At 47.1% G+C, this 22,157-nt stretch overlaps 1 protein-coding gene across 3 annotated transcripts in view; it reads right to left on the bottom strand.

The window, feature by feature from the left end:
* The window catches only part of SLC35D4 (solute carrier family 35 member D4), a 570,185-nt gene that overhangs the window by 526,014 nt on the left and 22,014 nt on the right, over nt 1-22,157 (bottom strand). For all 3 annotated transcript variants that reach the window (XR_013610546.1, XR_013610545.1, XM_078687423.1), the window contains one exon: nt 13,981-14,027. Coding sequence is in view for 1 of the 3 variants with exons in the window: in XM_078687423.1 (XP_078543549.1) it covers nt 13,981-14,027 (47 nt within the window). In the remaining 2 variants the exon portion in view is untranslated. The remainder of the gene's footprint in view (nt 1-13,980; nt 14,028-22,157) is intronic.

The raw sequence follows: 22,157 nt of genomic DNA, 5'->3' as shown, positions 1-22,157 counted from the left end.
GGGGAGGCAGGCTGCTGAGCCATTGAGTCCCAGTGAGTGCTGCGCTATCTTTAAACAGGGACTGCAGTTTGAAAATTCCTGCCTCTGCCCCTCCAAGGGCTCGCTCCTTTTCTCCCCACGCCCGGCAGCAGCCTCACCCATCGACTCCAATAAACTGCTGCATGGGCCCCTGAGGCCGGCCCGGCACCATGCGGCAGTTTGCTGCACCAGTGGGCCTCCCTCCGGCTCATTACCTTCTCCACCTACCTGCCCCCAGCCAGACTTCAACGACGACTGCGGTGGGATGAGCGGCCTGCAACTTGGGTGTAAGGCCCCCACAACCTCACTCATCTGCAACACTCTGACCAGGCCTTGGACACCCTGTAGCCACCTCACGGCCTCATCACCAATAGCCGCACCGCCTAACTGACATCCCTAGCCTGGGAGACTGTGTCTGGCAGGAGGCCGACAAAACTGGGGGCCTGATCCTGGGACACAGGAATGGCCTCCACACCAAGGGTCCATTCACCTCTGCTGCCCCCTCTCCCCCCCCCCAACTGGCCTCATAATCACTGGGCTAATGCAACTCCATGCAAGTTGGCACTTCTTCACGGCTGGGGGGCTTCTTGGTGGCTCCCACTTTAAGTTAATCGGCTCTGGGACCTAGCCATATTGACATTGATGAACCTGTCGGCGGCAACATAGCTACCAATATGGATGTGAATCCATGACCTACCCTCTGTTGCCACAATACCCAAGTGACTTTTCCAATCTGAAGTACCCTATACATGTTTTGCCTACCACTGTTGCCTCTGTGCTGACGCGTCCTGTCCATCCACAACCGACGGGTATTGTTAAGCGGGATTGCCAGCTTGGGCTGGGCCGCAGATCCTCGGGATCTGGGATCGACACCGGCCATTCACTTCTCTAGAGACTCTGGCGGGGATCCAGCTTACTGTGAGCATTGGGACTGCCTGTGAATGGTGGCTGTAGCTGGAGTGCTGGACTTTCTGGTTCCAAGCCCAGGACTTTACAGTAACAAACAAAAAAGTCTCCAGTATTTTACCACCCTTCAAACTTCTGCTACATGAATCACTGTAGACTAACCTCCGCTAGCAACTCAATACCAGACCCGCAAGGCTCTTGGAGAGGCACCACACGGTCGGGCACATGACCTCTGCCCCAATGCGTCCCCACTCGCTTGGCTGGGGGCCACGGTGTACTTCACAGCCAAAAGGGCATTGCTAGGTGTTACCTGACTCCAGGACCTTGCTGCTCGTGCTACTGTGTCATTTCGGTAAGTGGGGTTTTTTTTTGTTTATTTATTTATTTTTAGAGTTTTGTATAGCGCGAACAAGACCCGTGGGTATCAGAGCGCTTAACATCGAGGTAGGTTACACAATTGACAGTCCAATATCCCATCTAAAAACAAACAGATATAAGGTAATAGGCACTATGGCTATAAGGGTGCCTAAATAAATCTATTCAACACATGTGCAGTTAGTAATAAAGGTGAGAGAGGCCTAGTACATAAACACGATCCATATCAGTAGAAAAGGTAGACCTTGCAAGACCCCAATTGCATGAGGACAAGGGGTTGCGGTTACTTGGTAACCCGGACTCATTGAGTACTGTTGCTTAGGAATGGATTAACCCTCTCAGCACACTACATCACATTACATCGCGGTAGGTTACACATTGACAGTCAGATATCAATTCCAACAACCACAGATATAAAGTAGAAAAAGTTGTGGCTATAAGGGATGCCTGAATAAATATATTCCAATCACAAGTGCAATTAGTAATAAAAGGTGAGAAAGGCCTAGCTTATAACACAGTCAATATCAATTGATAGGTGAGGTAGAAGTTATATAGTTTGGCTATGAAAAACAACCTATTGCGATTCCTTGATTAACCCGGAATCAATGAGTTCTATTGCTTAGAAGCGAATTGAGCCATCTCAGCACATTACATCACATAACATCACTGTAGGTTACATATTGGCAGTCAAATATCACTTCTCAATATCAATTCTAAAAACCAACAGATATGAGGTGAAAGAGGCTGTGGCTATAAGGGTGCCCAAATAGGTATATTCCAAAACATAAGAGTAATTAGTAATAGAAGGTGATAAAGGCCTAGCGATCCATATCAGTAGATAAGATGAGGTAGAGGTTATATAGTTTGGTTATGAAAACATCACTTGGTTCACATTGTGGTATCAATCAGGGTACAGCCGAGGCTTGCGAGTGGTGTCAGTCTCTTGACAGTGTTAGTATTCATGAAGGGGGACCACTCTTCAGCTGGTGTAGTAGTTCTTATCAGCGATCCGTCGGCTTCCCTATGCCAAGTATTTACTCATCATATGGCTTTTCAATTCCCGTTTGAATGTTGCAATATTTTGTATCTTCCTGATGCTTGGAGGGAGTGAGTTCCAAACTCTGGGGGCAGCTCCAGTGAATGCTCGATCATAGGTCTTTTTCTTTCGAAAAAAGGCCGGCCTCAGCAGCAGCTCCTTGGCGCTTCTCGTTGGTCTGTTTCCTCCTGATAGCTTTATTTTCTTGCTTAGGTATCCTGGTGTGTTATAGTGCACCGCTTTGTGAGTAATACATGCTGTCTTCATTTGTATTCTGGCCTCAAAGGGTAGCCAGTTTAGTGCTTTCAGGTGAGGAGATATATGATCAAATTTCCTCGATCCCGTGATAAGTCTTGCCGCAGCATTGAGGCAGGCTTTTAGTGGTGCTGTAGATGTTTTAGGTAGACCAGTTAGTGTAGAGCAGCCATATTCGATCCTGGATATGACTAAGGACTGTATAGCCAATTTCAAGTCTGCTTCTGAAATGAATGGTTTTAATTTTCTTAAGTAGCTCAGATGGAAGCGGGCATTTTTCGCCATTGAATTAATGTGAGCTTTCATGTCGAGGTTCTCATCTAATATGATTCCTAATGATTTCGCTGAGTTAACTAGGGTTGGTGTGCAGTTAAGTGCAGTCACCAATTTGGTCCATTCCTTTACTTCCGGGTGGCTCCTTGGGGGTGCAATTAACATGAATTCTGTTTTCTGGGCATTTAATTTCAGATGATTCGTCGTTAACCATTGCATAGCCATCTTTAGTGTCTTATTCATTAGATCTATGTCATCAAGGGAGGCGATCTTTAAATATATTTGCGTGTCGTCAGCATACATGTGGTAGGATATCGTTGATTTCCGGGTTGGGCTCCTTCTGGCACTAGATCGTGACGCCTCATCTCCTCATCAATATGGTTAAAGACAAACTCACCAGGCCAAAGGCCTCCCAAACTCGAATGGATCAAAACACAAAGGGCCATGGGCAAGCCGGTGGTGTGGATAAATCACTGTCACCTGAAAGCAACCTGGCCACAATTCGTCATACTTTCCACACCTCCTAAGCCTCAGTGGAAACAAAGATTGGGGAGGTGCACGTCAAAATGGCTCTTCTGCGCCGTGATCTCCGCAATGCCACAAATAGGATAACTAAGGCTGAAACCTGTCACTGCCTTCGAGTGCCAAATCTCCTGACTTCTCTCGCAGATGACAGAGCTCCATCACCAAGTAGAAGATGTAGAAAATCGCTCCCAGTGCAACAATCTGCGCTTTGTGGGTATACCAGAAGGTATGGAGTCCCCACAAGTGCAGAATTCCTTGAAACCTGGCTTAAATCTTGGATGCTGGCAGACCTCCTGTCTTCATGGTTTGCGATCAAAAGGGCACACAGGGTTTAACACCTATGCTACCTCTGGGAGCAGCGCATAGGCCCACGATTGCCAGCATATTTAACTTTAAAGATAGAGATTCCATCTTGCGAGAGGTCCACTCTCACCCCGACCTCAGATACAGCGATGCAAAGGTGCTCATCTTTTCCAGACTATACCATGAAGGTGCAGCAGTAACACTGGTCATATGCGGCAGTCAAACAAAACCTCTGTGCCCTTACCCTCTCCTACCGGCTTCTATTCCCGGCCCGGCTTAGATATTTCATTGCTATAAAACCCACATCTTTGACAACCCAAAGGCAGCCTGGACATGGCTTACTGTGATCATTTAATGAAGAAAGGCCACTCGATCGGCTAAACAGCACCCCATCTTCAGAGACCAGCCTCCAAGGGTCAGTGAAGGCAGCAACAACTCCCAAACCACAAAGACCTAGCGCTCCCATAAACGGCGCGGAGCAAAAAAGAGCAAGTTTGCCTTCACCGTCCCCTCCTGCCCATGCCTCACAGATGCTTGCTTCATCCTTGACCCCAAACACCAGTGGGGAGGGTGGGGGCGACTCTTTGCAGACTCAGGACAACCACCTGGTGAGGAGCTCACCACCTCCCAACACACAAGTGATAAACTCTGAGTTGTCAAAGAGCTCCACAATCTGATCAGCGCGATCCCGAGCTCCTGACAGCATCCAGATACTGTATCTGTATCTTGTTTCTCAAGTTGTTCAGTCCCGGAAAAGCTGCACTTGATCCTACATCAAGGAGGGGTCCACCACTCCACTCCTGGTCACAAGTTGTATTGTGCTTTTGTTACTAGTTTATGGATGACAGATGCTTCTGAGGTGGAAGTATGGGGAGGGGGGAGTGTTGGGGGGATGAGTTGGCGAGAATCCCTGTTGTGTGAGGCATTTTGTTTGTTTATATGTTTCGTAATGTTGCCCGTTCAATCCCAAGGCATATCGTCTTTTGTTTTCACACGACTCTAGAGATACACTCTTGATTAGGGGAGAGCAAAGTTGTCATGTTCTATGGTTGTCAGAAACTAAATCCCTTCTTGTCTATCCAGGGAGGTTCAACTCCTCCTTGTCTATTCGAGAAAGTTTCTAGTGAACTCTGAGCTAGCTGGCAAACCCAAAACTTTAAGTCTAATATCGACAGTAGAAGACCTAGTTAACGTCTGGTCTAGGTCTATACTATTGGAGGTATTATTCCAATGCGCAGAGCCTATTGGGATAATAGGAACTACACTACAATATGAGAGCCTTATTAGAGGAAGAGCCTTTAGACATGCTGTTTGTGACCGAAACGTGGTTCAATGACAGCTCAGGACCGGACATCCATCTTGCCCTTCCTTGGGTTACCAGATACATAGATTGGACCGGATAGAGAGAATAGGGGGTGGTATTGCTATTATCCTGAAAGATTCATTCAAATGTACTATAACTCATCTTCCTCTCCCAGAATGTGAAAGTCTACAGTTTCACACAGCACTCTCCCCTAACAGCACTTTTTCTGAGATACTTATTTATAGACCACCAGGCACAAGCTGCAAGTTCATGGAGGCACTACCTGACTCCTTAATTAGTCTGGCGATGGAGAAATCCAATATGACTATTTTGGGTGATTTTAATTTTCACTTTGATGTACATGATGCCCTTCACATCAAACGGCTGCAAGGTGATTTAGAAGCTCTACAATTAACGCAGCGTGTGACCTCACCCACACACGAGAAAGGGCATATACTTGACCTTATTTTTTTGAATGACCCTGAAATCACTGTACTAAAAACTATCCCAGTCCCCTGGTCAGATCACCTTTAAATTAGATTTGGCCTACCCAACCCCGAACAGCAGGAGAAATCTCAAGCCCAAACGGTTGTAAGGAACCTGGCAGACGGTCCTAACAGACATCATACCAAAATTTGCTGGTAACGTAGAAGAGAAATATCAGCAATGGGAAGACTGGATTACCCAGTCGGCTGATGTATGTGCCCCCATGAGAACTATTAACAATAAAACATGCCTTAGAAGAAAACCATGGTATAATGAACAGGTCTTGGAATTAAAAAAACAATGTAAGAAACTGGAGAGACTATGGAGAAAGAATTATAATCCAGCTTTAAAATCTAGATACAAGCTGCTAATTAGGACCTATCATAATGATATGAAGAGTGCTCAAGCTAAATTCTATGAAGAAAAAATCTCTCAATCACCTAATTCCTCAAGAGAACTATTTAGAGTGGTTAAAACACTAACTAACCCCAATGAAAATACGAAAACCCTCCCGGTCTCAGTCGAAAGGTGCTATGACATAGCTACCTTTTTCCATAAAAAAGTAATAGAAATATATGACCAATTCCCAAAGGATATGGACTTCAACTCTGAGACAGGCACAGAGGTGGAAGGACCTTTATCCTTCCCAAAATTAGCTCATTTTCCCAGACTTGAGGAAAAAGACGTTCGGAATCTTATAAAAGTTACTAAATCTGGATCACCAATTGATCCAGCCCTGCCCCAGATTTTAGCTAAAGCACAGGAGACCATTTTACATCCCATAACGGAATTGCTCAACCTATGATTAGAAACAGCTTCGGTCCCAAAAGCTTGAAAACATGCAATCGTTGGGCCTTTACAAAAAAAGCCAATTTGGACCCTCCTGTCTATAGCAATCTACACCCTATCTCACTTTTGCCGTTTATTAGCAAACTTTTAGAAAAGCATGTAAACAATACCTAGACTAACTTCCTGGAAACTAATGAAATACTGCATCCCACACAGATGGGTTTTCGTGCTTCCCATAGTACAAAATCAGCACTGTTGGTGGTCACAGAGAAGCTAAAGGCACTTTTGGATGAGGGTGGTTCTGCTGCTATCCTTTTGTTAGACCTCAGTGCAGCATTTGACACCGTAGATCATACCACGTTAATTGGGAGACTAAGGGAAATAGGAGAACAGGGCTGTGCCATGGACTGGTTAGCTTCTTTTTTGAAAGACAGGTCCTTCCAAGTGATGGAAGGGGACTGTTTTTCAGACCACCTCCCAATTACATGTGACGTCCCTCAGGGATCTTCCCTCAGTCCTACCCTATTTAATATTTATGTACGACAGCTGACTAATATAGCACAGGAAGATGGTGTCTCAGTGATGTCATATGCTGACGACACTCAGCTGATAGTCTCCCTAACAGATAACGCTAAACAGCAGTTGAGTCACTGTCTGGAGAGAGTGGTACATTTTATAGCCAGTAGCCATCTCAATCAATCAATCAATCATAACATTTGTATAGCGCACTACTCACCCGGAAGGGTCTCAAGGCGCTTGGGGGAAGGGGTCCGCTACTGCTCGAACAGCCAGGTCTTGAGTTGTCTCCTGAAGGCGAGATGGTCCTGGGTCAGCCGAAGGTGGATGGGGAGGGAGTTCCATGTCTTGGCCGCCAGGTAGGAGAAGGATCTTCCTCCGGCGGTGGCTCTTCGGATGCGTGGTACGGCGGCGAGGGCGAGGCTAGTAGAACGTAGCTGGCGGGTGGGCGTGTAGAAGGTCAGGCGGTCATTGAGGTACTTGGGGCTCAGGTCGTGGAGAGACTTGTGTGCGTGGGTAAGGAGCCTGAACGTGATCCTCTTGCTGACGGGGAGCCAGTGCAAGTCCCTCAGGTGGCCGGAGATGTGGCTGCATCGGGGGATGTCCAGGATGAGTCGGGCGGAGGCGTTCTGGATGCGTTGGAGTCTTTTCTGTAGCTTGGCTGTGGTTCCGGCTTAGAGGGTGTTTCCGTAGTCCAGTCGGCTGGTGACGAGTGCATGGGTGACCGTCTTCCTGGTTTCGGTCGGGATCCATCGGAAGATCTTGCGGAGCATGCGTAGGGTGTTGAAGCATGATGAGGAGACGGCGTTGACTTGTCTGGTCATTGAGAGGGAGGAATCCAGGATGAAGCCCAGGTTGCGTGCGTGGTCTGTTGGCTTGGGAGTGGCGCCCAGGGCGGGGGGCCACCAGGAGTCGTCCAAGGCGGAGGGCGATGGTCCCAGGATGAGGACTTCTGCTTGTCTGAGTTCAGTTGCAGGCGGCTGTTCTTCATCCACTCGGCGACGTCCTTCATTCCTTCGTGTAGGCTGGTTCTGGCGGTGGCGGGGTCTCTGGTGAGGGAGAGGGTCAGTTGGGTGTCGTCGGCATAGGAGATGATGTTGAGCTTGTGTTGGCGTGCGATGGCTGAAAGAGGTTCCATGTAGACGTTGAAGAGGGTGGGGCTGAGTGATGATCCTTGCGGTACGCCGCAGATGACTTTGGTGGCCTCGGATCGAAACGGGGGGAGGCGGACTCTCTGTGTTCTTCCGGCGAGGAACGAGATGATCCACTCCAGTGGCTTCTCTTGGATACCGATGTTGCTGAGGCGTTGAACTAGGGTGCGGTGGCAGACAGTGTCGAACGCTGCAGAGAGGTCCAGGAGGATGAGGGCCGCTGTTTCCCCGTTGTCAAGCAGGGTTCTGATGTCGTCGGTGGCTGCGATGAGGGCAGTCTCGGTGCTGTGGTTAGCTCGGAAACCGGACTGTGAGGGGTCAAGGGATCCGTTCGTCTAGAGGAAGGCGGCAAGCTGTCTGTTGACGGTCTTCTCGATGACTTTGGCAGGAAAAGGGAGGAGCGAGATGGGGCGGAAGTTCGTGAGGTCGGTGGGGTACGCTGTTGGTTTCTTCAGTAGGGCGCTGAGCTCGGCATGCTTCCAGCTCTCCGGGAAGGTGGTGGTGTTGAAAGAGGTGTTGATGATGTTCCGGAGTTGGGGTGCGATGGTGGAGTCGGCCTTGTTGAAGACGTGGTGGGGGCAGGGGTCGGTCGGAGATCCGGAGTGAATGGTGTTCATCGTGCGGGCTGTGTCTTCGGTGGTCACCGTGGTCCAGGTGCGGAGGGTGGCGGTGGGGGGCGTTGGTTCTACGGTTGGGTGCGTGGATGGTGCGCCGAAGCTGTTGTGGATGTCGGCGATCTTGCGGTGGAAGAACGAGGCGAGAGAGTCGCAGAGATCTTGTGAAGGAGTGATGTCGTTGTTGCCGGTGCTGGGGTTGGAGAACTCCTTGACGATGCTGAAGAGTTCCTTGCTGTCGTGGGCGTTGTTGTCCAGTCGTTCCTTCAGTGATGTCTTCTTGGTGGTGCGGATAAGCTGGTGGTGCTTGCGGGTGGCTTGTTTGAGGGCAGTCATGTTGTCTGTGGTCTGGTCGAGGAGCCAGGCCTTCTCAAGGGAGCGGCAGTTCTTCTTGGAGTCCTTGAGTTCGTCGGTGAACCAGGAGGCTTTCTTGCTTCTGGGTCTGCTGGGAGGGTTCTTCAATGGTGCGAGGTCATCGGCGCAGGTGGTCAGCCACTGCGTGAAGTTGCGGGCTGCTTCGTTGGGGTCCGTAGTGCTGGCGGGAGGGTTCTGGCTGAGGGAGGCGGTGAGCTGCTCGGCGGTGATCTTGCTCCAGCTCCGGCGAGGAACCTGTTGCGGTTGGTGGTGGGTCGTGGTTCTTCTGAAGCTGAAGTGGACGCAGCTGTGGTCTCTAATAATCTCGCGCTTGGACTGTGGTAACTCACTTTATGTAGGTGTGGCTAAATATGTGACAAAGAGACTACAGGTAGTACAAAATGCGGCAGCAAGACTCCTTCTAAAAATTCCCAAACGCACTTCGACTAAAGAAGCACTAAATAGCTACACTGGCTCCCTATTGAAACAAGAATAAAGTTTAAGTCCCTGTGCCTGGCATATAGAGCTGTTAACAAAAAAGGCCCGATAAAACTGAGACAAATGATGTCCAGGTATATCCCGACCATGCATCTAAGATCAGCCCAGCAACAGCTTCTCAGGACAACGAGAGCCACATGTGCCAGGGGGGAGTGGGAGGGGGGGGGGGCGGGGGCAGATCATTTGCCCACCTGGTACCAAAGATGTGGAATGCCCTCCCATATAAAATAAGAAGAATTCCACCCAACGAAACCGTTTTCAGGAAACATCTCAAAACTTTGCTGTTCCCCTTGTAGACGTCTTATGGATAGAGCTTGTAAACAGTACTCTTTAGCGCAGGGAACCCCTCGGGCAACCATGCGCTTTACAAATCCCTAACATAACATAACATCCCCAACATGTTACACACCACACTCAGATATGCAATGATGCAGGAATGTACGCAACTAGTCCTTGGTACACTGTCACTTGCTGTACACACTGGGCGGAAGCCATGGGCAACCTTCCTCAAAGGGACAGGCTTCCAATGTCTCTTTCGTCCACCTGCATTATCCACATCCAGACATGGGGCATCCATGGGTGTCATCCTGGAACATTAACGGTCTGCTGGATCACAAAACACACAGCAATCCTGAGATTTGTGAGTGCCTTCTCCCCGCCACCCTAATGCTACAAGACACACCTATTGGGAACCTTTGTCCATTCCTGGCACGTACTGTTAACCTCGTCTGTGCCTAGGCACCTCCTGCAGCCCTAGACAAGCTCCTTGGGGACCTCTCCAAGGTACTACTGGCCCTTCCCGAGGAGTTGACAGTGGTGGGGGGCAACTTTAATGTGGTCCGATCCCTGAAATAGACGCTAAAGGCACTCCCTCAGCTTCCCTTCGAACTGGAGCTAGTTTTCTCTTGGAGTGGACTTCAGCTCTCAGACTTTGTAACGTGGGGATCCCTCACCAACATCAGTACCCCCACACCTCCACAGCCCACCTTACACATTCTCACATAGATCTTCTCTTTATGCCTGCTCCAGACTGTTGTGAAGTGTCTCAGATCCAGATCCTTCCATGTGGTATATCAGACCATGCTCCTCTTCTTCTCCGCTTTAGTTCCCCCCACTGATGGGCCCCGTCCCATGTGGCGTCCTAAAACACCTGGTACCTCCAAGATGAATCTGACGCACTGGACTTAGAAGGTGATGTACAGATTTAATTCCAGACTAACAAGGGCATGGTCCGCTCAATTGATACATTACGGGCTACCAGCAATGCTACCGTTAGAGGTAACGGATTAGAGCCCTAGAACGGACTTGCTCCCAACAAATCGCTCAGCTGAAAACTTGTGCCCTTCAATTGAAGTTGCGTCTAGCTGCTCATCCTCATAGTACTGTCTCCTGGCAATTGGACCTGGTGCGTGTGTAGATCAGTCTCCTATCGCTTGAGATAGTGAAACAACTGTGGCGAGCCTCAGCGGCCAGGGTATACGAATGGGCAGATAAAAATGCAAGTTGCTATACTGGCTGGCCTCCAGCCCGCTATTAATACGATAATACAAGAAATTAGGGACAAACACGGCCACGCTCAGCATGCTCTATGCGATATTGCACAAACAGCTGTATAAGGGGACTCCCAGTGCGGAGACTGAGTCAGACCCTCACTTTCTGTAGGAAGATTCCCTCCCTGTGCTATCTCTTTTGGAGATTCAAATACTAGACCAAGCCTTATTGGTTGAAGAAATAGGAACAGCCATTTCAGCTGTGGCTTTTTGGAGGACCCACGGTCCTGATGGGCTTTCTACAGAATACCATGCTAGGTTTTGAGATATTTTGTCGCCCCTAACTTCTCGCTCTCTATGAAGAGGGGACTAAGGCTGGTGCCTTCACACCTGAAATAGACACTGCCACTATTGTGGTTCTTCCAAAGACACAGCCTCCATTCCCCTCCTGTGCTGACTACCGCCAGATACTCCTACCTTGTCAATGGTTTCACAATATGGATAGGCTGGTGTCCTAGTTCCTCTGGCATAAAACTAGGCCACGTCAGTGCGCTTAGGATGGAGGTCTAGGGATGATGACCTTTACCTATACAACCTCGCATTCCACCTTTTGGTGATCAATAACTGGCTTAATGGGGGTTGTCCAACCCAGCCTTCCGGCGGGAATTGACATCCCTGGGATTCCCTAAGATTATGGACATATTCTACAGCTCCACAGTCTTTGCTGCTATCCCTGAGGTGACTCGGTTAGTCTTATCAGCTGAGAGACCTGCACTTTGACACATTAAGTGGGATACAAAATTTACGCTCCACACCCCTTTGTAACACGGCACGTGGTTGAAGGAAGTGTCCACACTGACAGGGGTCGGGAAATGGGACCATATCGGCATATTGCAACTAGGCGACATATGGTCCAGGACCCACATTCGCTCCTTTCAGGAGCTTCATGAGTCCTATGCATTCACCTCTTCTCAATTCAACAAATACTTACAACTATGCCATGCATTACATGTTCACGTACCCGGTACCAACTTTCTTCCTGAATTCAGTTCCATGGAAGCCAAACTTCTCATGGGCACCCTGGACAAAGGGGGCATCTCACAGATTTACTGCACCCTTATCATCATTTGCCCTGGTACACTGGATCACCTTAGAACATGCTGAGAGAAATGGTTGGGACCACTTGAAGATGAAAACTGGTGGACACTATGATGGCACCTCACATCATAACGTTCTCCTTCCGGCTCTGTCTGATCCAAACCCTTATCTCTACTGTACCTATCTCACCCTGATCAGGTTACATCAGGCAAGCCTTCTTCCTGCTCCCACCTGCCCCCACTGACTTATACTACATGGTATGTTGATGTCCGATGATCCAAAGATTCTGGATGGCAGTGACCAGGGAACTTTCTGATGCAGCTGCCTGGGATCATGGAGGGTTCTGATGGCTTGAGAAAAGATTGGGCGTTTTTTGTACGGCTACCATGGTGGCTAATCGAGACATAGAAGCCAGATGGAAACATTTGACTCCTCCTACAGTGTCACAATGGTGGCGGACAGGACTGTTGTGCACATAAGAAGCCTGAATCCAGGGAAATGTTCCTCGAAACACAAACGCATATGGGGAAAATGGCTGGGCCACTGGGACTGAGCCTTGGACAATAATGTAATTTTTTGCCTTTACGACCTTGTCTCCTATATAGCTGTTTGCTTTGCAATATTGTCTTCGTTTGTGCATCTGCCTCGCTGTATACTTGACATGTACCCTTTTGTGTCATCTGAGTGGTGTATTTTCATAGTGTTGAAAAACAATAAAATTGGTTATCACAAAAAAAGAGTAACATTGGCAGACTGTGGCAGGCTTCAGAGCCTCAGTCAGTGGAGATGTGGCAGAAACGGATGGATCATTGTGTGAGTCGGGAAAGGCCTGTGTACGCAGCGCAGGGGTACCCACAGAAACATTCCAAGATCTGGGAAAACTGATGTCTATTCAGAGGTTTCTCCTCAAACCCTGTGACAGACAGCCTTGGACTTTAGACCATGAAGTAATGCTCTTGGAGACCTCCAGGAGGGGTTCGCCGGGTGGTTTATATGAACTACGTTCTGAAGGACATGTGCAAATGTGTTTCAGTAATGGGGCTGTAGGATCATATCTCCTCTGTTTGTACTAGGGGGAAACTCAATCAAATAGTTATTAAAAAATACATAACGTGAAACTTACAAAACATGTCCCTATATTGCCATCTTGGAGTTCAGGATAGTGACATTTACCAGCCACTTAGCCTTTCGCCACATGGTTTATAGCACCAGCAGAATCTCTTGAATACAGCATCAAATTACACGTTTAGCGGTTTTGCATAACCCAACATGGGCATTTGTTAGGCATGTTGACCTCTTGGAGCTGAATAACAGGTGTTTATTGCGAAACAACTCAATAGTACTCATTTCATAGACCTTGGAAAGATGAAAGGCTCGGTAGACTTGCAAGAATTTGAACCACTGACCATGAGGTAAAGCACATATCCTTGAAGTGGAAATATTAGTCCACAGAGCCACCAGCCCTGCCAATGTTTTTGTATATGTATTGTTTGCATTTATGCATGTGCATTTTGGGATATTCTATGTAGATTCTTCAATGTTGCCACCGTTATTTCAAATAAAAAAAAGGACTTTCCTTATGGACTGTTTGTTCCAACATTACTACAGACTCACTGCTACCAGCTCTGTAAGGTGTGATTTTCTTTGTGTCTATTGACCATTTACATCATTTGTCACAATCTTTTCACCCCATTTGTTTCACTGTGGAGTGAAAACGTGTACTCCTTTCTGATTTAAACTGTGCCTCAGCTCAAATTTCTTTGGGTGCCATATGTATTTCAGATACGGCAGAAAAACAACGTAGACACAACCAACAGATGAACATTAAATTCTAATGACATCCCCTGAAGAAACATCATTAATACATTCCTGTACCCAATCCCTCTGAAAGTAGGTTGTGGTGCATGCTGCCTGGAACATTCATATGTTATACAACAAAAACAAACACAGCATTTGAATGTTGGATCAGTGGTTTCAATGTAATACTCACCCTTGAAAAAGGGTAGGGTAGGTGAATTTCAGGACAGACAGGACATACTGGAAAAACAAATACAGAGTTAATTGGACGCCTCACAACATTGTTATAACAATTATGCACTTGACACAGTTAGAGGCATAAACATGCATAACATGTTACAAACTGGACGATTCCTGCATGAATGCAAATAATAAAAATGCACTTGACAGCTGATAATATAAAACTGAGCAACAGATAAGACATATTTTGAGCAGGTTCTCTCATCATTTGTCGAACTCATGTTTCTTGGTATATTGAGTTCTCATCATCACGAAGATCTCTAAGAGTGAGAATCTGTGTTTTGTGAGCCACAACTTGTAATGATCATTTCCAGAAGCTCTTGAACCTCACAGTTTGACTTTGATTTTCAGTCAGTAGATTCGTTTAGTTTCTGTTTCCGCACTAGTTAGTTGATCAGTTTCTGACCTTGCCTTTTAATCCTTTATGTAATACCAAATACACAGTTGTCTGAAGCACTTTATGGCTATACCTGAGGAAAGTGTATCAGTTTAAAAAAGATGAATCACTTTCACACGCCATACGATAATCTTTAGCCAAACGTTATGAAATTAGCAAAGCACCAATATATTACTTTAATCACAGAATGATGAATAATTAGATTACAAAAATAAGAGAATTCAAATAACAATAAAACCTAACAATCAGCATTCTCATCAGGTTAAAAAAGATTCAATTTCTTACACGTAGAGCATTTTTAAGAAAAGAACTGACATGGTCACAGGTCGCTGGTGTGCTCAGCCTCTGCAGATAGAGCAAAGACGGTCTACATCTGATCAGACCCGACCCCTCAGTACTGGAATTAAAAAACGCCACATGATTAAAATGTGCTGAAGAATACAAAGTGGGACAAACACTGAGGTGAGCTTTCGTCACATGGGCAGAAGGAATAGATGGTCAATCAAAATGCCCAAGAGGAAAGCATAACTGCCATCTAATAATGCCTATTCTGAATCTGGTTAGAAGGATCCTATCCCAAGAACGAAATACAAAATCTAGACACTGCTCTAACCCTGGTGCAGTTTGGATTAAAATGTACTCCTTATTCTGGATTTTGACTAGCACAGCTGCCTCCCACTCCCGCTGTCTACGTTTCATAAATGATTTTTTAAACCAAGATCTTGCAACTTTTGGCAGGCCCTCAGGTTTTGAAAGATATACAGCTTGCCCAGGAAGGTGAACATCTTAATGTATTCTAACAAGGGCATTTGAAGGCCCCTGTCCCAGGACAGACAGTCCTCGATAATTTCTCTATTAAACAGGACTTGGGGTTTATTCCAGACCGAGCACCACAACAACAAGGGGCCAGATTGCGTTGATATTCAACATAATCAAGCCCTAGTTCCTCATGCAAATAAAAGAGGGACCTCAGTATTGCACAGAGCCTTCAACATGGTTGATTGCCACTCCCAGGTCGGCAGGGCGGGAGAGCTTGGCTATGTGTAGAGCTGGAGGGTAGCAGCTTCGGAAGGTGAACAGCAGACACTCCCGGTGACCTGACATCGGTGTCGCAGTGGCTGGAACTCCCAGCTAACAGTGCAGCAGTCAGAATGAGTGCGCCGCCCGGTACGCACCGATGGCTTGGTGGTTTCCGAGGTGTGTCATGAGAGATAACGTGAAGTGGGCTGGCATTGACTTTGGCGGCTACCGCCCACGGAGAGCAGGGACACCCTTCTGCCCCCATCAATGTTGAACAACACCAAGTTCAACAACTGGGAGTGGTAGACTAAAAGGTGATTGGTGTCCAGAGGGGTACTGCATTGGGATAGTATAGAGTGGCAAAGAAGGTTCAGGCCAACAAAATAATGAACTATGTCACACCAAAAGGGGGGAATCTCCGCAGGAAGTGGAGAATGAATGAGAATACGGGAAAGGCCCTGAACCGACACCTTTTGAAATTATGGCTATGATCCAGAATACTCAGGCTGTTCTAGAAGGACAAATAGACTCTGTTTCCTTAGAAGCGAATCTTCTAAGGATGTGTTAGACCTGGCATCCTTGGCGTGGTAGTCCCTGACTTTTTGCCTCTACCTCATGTTTTGTTGATGCTGGGATGAATTTCGTTATTGCTGGCTTAAATGCTTTGGGCACTTTGCCACTGCTGATCAGTGTTAAAGTGCAAGTACTTCCTGTCTAAATTGGTATTGTGATTGGTTCTCCCCGATTGGCATATTTGTTTTACCAGTAGGTCCCTAGTAGAGTGTACTGAGTGTGCCGGGGCTGGTAAATCAAATGCTACTAGTGGGCCTGCAGCACTGATTGTGCCACCGACGTGAGTAGCCCTGAAAAGATGTCTTAGGCCTGCCTCCTCGGAGCCTGTGCACAGTTTGTTAACTGCCATGTAGACTTGGCAAGTGCACCCACTTGCCAGGCCCTACCCTTCCCTTTACTTACACATCGGACACCCCTATGGTAGGCCCAAGGTACCTCCCTGGGCAGGGTGCAGTGTATGTGAAAGGTAGGACATGTACTGGTGTGTGTAACATGTCCCAATAGTGAAATACTGCCAATTTGGTTTTTCAATATTGAAAGGCTATATTGCACTATCGGACTGAATGGGGAATGCTTTGTAACATTTTACAGGCATATCTTCCCATAGGGATAAGATGGAAAAATTGAGTTTGGTATCCCTGAACTCAGGATTTAATAACACATCTTTCAGTAAAGATGTTTTTTAAATTGTGTGTTTGGAAATACCACTTTTAGAAAGTGGCTATTGTTTTGTTCAACCATCCTGTGTGCCTCTGCCTGTTTGTGGATTGACTGTCTGGTGTGACAGAGACAGGGGATGTGTATTCCCTGTAGACAGCCTCGGGGGGGTTGAGGTGTGCCTGGCCCTTCCTGGATGACTCAGCCCTGAGCTGAATAGACCCTGGCTGCATATAGAGTGTTGGGAGGAGATTTACCTTGCACCTGAATAGAACCTGTCTCCCTTGCACAATGCTGTCTCCACCTCCTGTAGTCGTGCTGCCCCAGTGAAGGCATAACTGGTTTGAACTGGGCTCAGAGCCCCCTCCACAAAGAGAACAAAAACATTTTGGGGAATAAGTATCGGACCCAAAACTCCAGACTTTAGACTACTTCGCGAATCAAGAGGTACCTTTGCCAAGGAGAAGAGCTGGAGAGACTGGAGGAGGAGTACTGCCCCTGTGCTGAGTGCTGTATGGGGTTGGCCTGCAGGAGCTGATTCCACCAAGGAAATGAAAAGAACTTTGCTGTGTGCTGTGTCCACCCCCTGCTTCAGAGGAGTCTCCAAGGGCCTGTGCGTGCTGGCCTTCAGGTGTAGGAAACTCAGGGACATCAAAGTTTCCAAGTTCTGTTTCATCAAAGTGCACTGAGTGTGTACCCGCACAGGGCTCTGTGCACTTGTACCTCCGTGGGGTTTGAAGGCGCTGGGAGCCTGGTGGCGCTCCCTTAGAGGACGAGGCCGTTCCTGACAATTTGCCCGATCACCACCTCCGGCCTGAGTCTGGGGCCAAAGCTTCCCTGCCATAAGAACAGCGGAGCCGCAGCACAGTCGATTACGAGCAACGGGAATCCCCCAGAGTAGTGAAGCCGGGATCGACGCAGCTCAGCCCAGCAGGACACCAACTGCCGAGTAGCGAGGTTGTGCTCCATTTCAGGAAGGAGCTGCCGCGCTTCCCTGACTCACATCCTCACTTCACCGCCTGAGATAGAGGGAGCCTCGGTCCTGTGCTTCCCTTTTCTTCTCTGGACCGCACAGAGCTCCTGCCACTGTCGGAGTGCCGTCCGAAGCAAGGGTAGTCGTGAGAGGGAGTGGCGCTGAGGAGTAGAGCAGCCCCCGTAGGTGGTGGTGGTGGTGTCCGCCCCAGCCAGGGCCCCCTTGCATAGCGGAGAAGCCCGGAGGTGCGCGATGAACAGAGGAACAATGCCCAGGTAACGCTCAGTCCTGAGGTCTGAGCCACAGCATACTGTTCTTTCCAACGACCCGGAGTGGGTTGTGGGCATAAGTAATACTGCCTTTGTGATCAGTGGCAACTAAGGTACCTTTATTTTTTGATACAGAATACCCTTGCTGTTACTAAAGTGATCAGTGGCAACTGGGACACCTTTATGTTGATATGAAGGACACATACTTTTACTAAAGGGATTAGTGGCAACTGGGGCACCTTTATTTTTGATACAGAGGACCCGTGTTTTTGCTAAAGGGATCAATGGCAACTGGGGCACCTTTATGTTGATACAAATTACATGTGCTTTTACTGATGTGATTAATGGAGCCTAGTGCATTCTTGGAACACGATATATAAAACCTGTTACTTATTGATACTACTGCATTTTCTGAATAATATAAAGGTTATATTTGTTTTACATACCTTAGTGTGGGGTTTCCTTTGTAGTGTGCCTAGTGTGATATTGGTACGTGCGTGAGTGTGTGTTGCGCAAACGCTTTACACATTGCCTCTGGGATAAGCCTGAATGCTCTCCCAAGCTACCAAGGGGGTAGACAGGGATTATCTTCAGAATGTAACTCCCTTGCCCTGACTAGAGTTGGGTATTTCTGCCTGGGTTAGGCACATGCCCTAGCCAACCAGGAATCCCATTTCAAACAGGGTGGATATGCGTATTATGGCAGACCTCGTATCTGAGACGGAGGGCTATGTCAACACAATGCAAGAAATTAAAACCCTGAAAAAAACGCTGACTGTGCTAACATCCCAGGCATCCACACTGAAGGAGCCACTCGAGGACACGTACGGGCACTCAAGACATAATAATCTTCTATTTGTGTGGTTCCCCGAGCACTTAGAGGGCCCCTCAGCTGAACTCTTTCTTGAAGCATAGATCACGGATCATTACGGCCTCTGAGTCTGTATAAATTCTTCTGCACAGAACGGGCCCATCGACTGGTGATAGCCCTACCGCCGCCTGAGATTCCCTCCCCAAGGCAATGATTGCCAGACTGTTTAATCAAAGAGATTGTGACGCGAACCTACAACATGCCCGCAAAACTGGTCGAATACAATTTGAAAACTCTACTATCTTAATCTTTCCGGATTACATGAGGGAGGTCCAGGATGTGTTCAAATCCTTTATGTCAGTAAAGAGGAAGCTGAGGGAGCTCCAAGTACAGTACAGTATTATAGTCCCTGCCAAACTGTGCATTCAACATTCCGGAAAGTTGCAATTCTTTACTTCACCAAAAGCAGCCTGGGATTAGCTAGAGAAGATGGTGGAATACCCAAAGGTCGGGAGACCAATGTTCTGTTTGCCAACTATGTGTCTCCTGCCCAAATTCGCCTCGAATTTGGCATCCAAAAACAAACGGTGGAGAGAAGAGGCGCCTACATAAAATGCTGGCGCAAAATCAAAGGCGCGGAACAAGTAACCCTAAACGCTCATCTATGGACAGAACTGTCAATACGACCAAACTCACCTGCTAAGAAATACCTTTTAAACTCATTGGAACATCTGGATTTAACTAGGCTCTGGGAGTCCTCAACCGACAATAAGAGTTTCAAAAAGGCGGTAACAAAAGTCACTAAACTGATATCATCTATTGAAGATAAAGAAACCCTGGCCAAGAGGGCACATGTATGGGCCGTGCTGAAAGATTACAATGCCCCGAAACCGCTCGAATATCTGAAAATGGGTCTCACGCGGAAGACAAAAGACACATTTTTAAACCTGCGTTTTGGAATTATACCAATTCTACCTCACTTGGCACCATGGAAAAGGAGGCCAGACAATCATCTTTGCCGTTTTTGCAAATCAGGGAATGAGGATTTAATCCATATAATCTGCATCTGCCCCAATCTGGTAGACATAAGGCGCGCCCTATTTCGATCACTTTGGAATCAAAAAGGAGTAACAAGCTGCAGGCAAGCTGTAATGATATGTTTCAAACCTGAAGAAGTCCAGCTAAACTGTAGACTGACAAAGTTTTTTGATATGGTGTCCACAAGACTTATGAACCAACCATATGGCGCAGTGACTAATAACGTGTAACAACTTGCTAACCAAGATATAGTCTGCCAAGGTCCTGGCAAGTTAAAGCATGCACAGCACATTGAGTCAGACTTTTAAATCTTACATGTGGACTATAGACATTTTACCGAGAATGATAATTTAATATGATTTTAAACACCTTTTTCCTTTAACAATATATGTGTATCTAAGCTTATAACGATTTTAATGACAAACGTTTTATATTGTGAGTTTTACTTAATTGTACAATAAAGTACAATAAAGGTCGGGAGAGAAGGTGCCCGACTGAGCGGACAGGTTTCCCCTTTGACAACACATTATAAAGCTGAGAAGGGCAGGATTCCCCTGGCAGGTGGAATGGGTGAAGAAGATCAGGGTGTATATTCGTCCGCAAAGATGGAAACCTTTGAGAGATATTCGGGGACTCGGAAGACGAGGCTGACATGAGGACCCGAAAACTAGCACTTTTTGCTGAGCTGGACCAACTTCCTGAGGATGAACTGTAGGCAGAGGACAGTTGCTTGCCGGACTGATCTCTGTAAGTTTTATCATGGAGGCCACTTAGATCTCCCCTCAGGGACACTGGACTCATAAATGAACAGAAGTACATTTATTACATTTCTCCTGGTCTGAATGCGCACAGATATTAGGTGGGATCAGATTGGAGTGCTGAGTTGAAGTTATTGTTAGGATGGCTCGCGGGGCTGAGTCACATACGTTCCTGGGATCACAGTTGCTTTTCTACAGTGGTGGTGGGGCGTTCAGGAGAACCCAGGGGGTAGTCCTCTGCAGTGTTACACAAGGCTGTTGGTGGGAGGGGGGTTTATATTGAGTAATAAGAGGGATTGATGGGGGTCGCGTTAAGTTCCCTTTTCTCTTCACTTAATACATCTTTGATCTATGGGGTTATACGACATCTTTGAAACACTACTCTCGGGTGGATGTGGAATGTTGGGCAGTTTTCTTATTGTTCTGCTATACTGGTCAAGTGGTCAAGTGGATCACCGTTGAGATCCCAGCAGCATACCAAAGCAGTCGCTCTACTGCATATAGTAAACAGCTATTTGCAGGTACAGTGGGTTGTGTTATCTGTAAAGTGCAGAACAAATATACGATATGAGAAGTTCACATAAGATAATTACATGAAATGTCCGTGGCCTCAACAATTTTGCCAAATGTCACAGGGTCTATCTACTCTTACATGAAGCGATATGTAAGCAGTATAGCGCTTCTACAAGAGACGCACCTCCGCAGAGACAGAATAAGCAAACTCCACAAAAAATAGAAGGGGCAATCGTATAAAACCAATTACTCTTGATAAGCATGGAGAGGGCTGGCTTGGATAGCTCCCTCTGTATCATTCCAATAACAGAATTTTATAGTGGATGAAGAGGGGAGATATCGAATACTTATAGGCATGTTAATGTTAGTGTGTGCCCCAAATTTTGATCACAGCAAATTCCTTCCCTCCCTCTTTTGGTTATTGACCCCTTATATACATACTAACCAACTCTGGGCTGGGGACTTTAAATGTGTTCTATAGGGAGAGCTGGATAGGAGCCCTCCAAAAATGGGTGCCAAACCTAATTTGACCAACAGTTGATTGATTTATGGAGAACTCAGCACCCGACTGCTAGACTGTACTCTTGTTATTCCCCAGCTACAAACACTTATAGCACATTGGATTACTTTCTGGCACAGGTCAGCCACAGTCATCAATTCGAGGGAGTGACTTACTTAGTAAGTTACCCATCAGACCACTCTCCCCTCATGGCATCCTACATTGCAGATAGGGGTTTGCCCAGGGAATCCCTTTGGCGTCTACAAGCCGAGGCTTTAACAGATGAGCTATTTTTGCAATGGTTGGCGGACACCCCGTCAACTTACTTTGAGACCAATTTGAACACAAAGCAAACTAGAGCAACGGAGTGGGAGGCAATGAAGGTCGTGATTAGTGGTGAATGTATGTCCAAAATATACAGAATGAAACATGAGATGGAAAGTTCGCTGACAGTGCAGGAAGCGCATTTAAGGAGCTAGAGAATTTGCTATCTACAGAGTTTATTTTGAGATAGCAGTTTTCAGGGCACAGCATCGGCACTTAATTGCCAACATTGGCCCTTATGAGTCTGCCTTATGGTGGCGCAGTTTGTCTTGTTTTGAGATGAGTGCATCAAAAATTG

Source organism: Lissotriton helveticus, chromosome 4_1, assembly GCF_964261635.1.
Source record: "Lissotriton helveticus chromosome 4_1, aLisHel1.1, whole genome shotgun sequence".
In the NCBI taxonomy this organism is placed as follows: domain Eukaryota; kingdom Metazoa; phylum Chordata; class Amphibia; order Caudata; family Salamandridae; genus Lissotriton; species Lissotriton helveticus.
The sequence above is the reverse complement of the archived record's forward strand: the minus strand, read 5'-3'. Positions and strand labels throughout refer to the sequence as shown.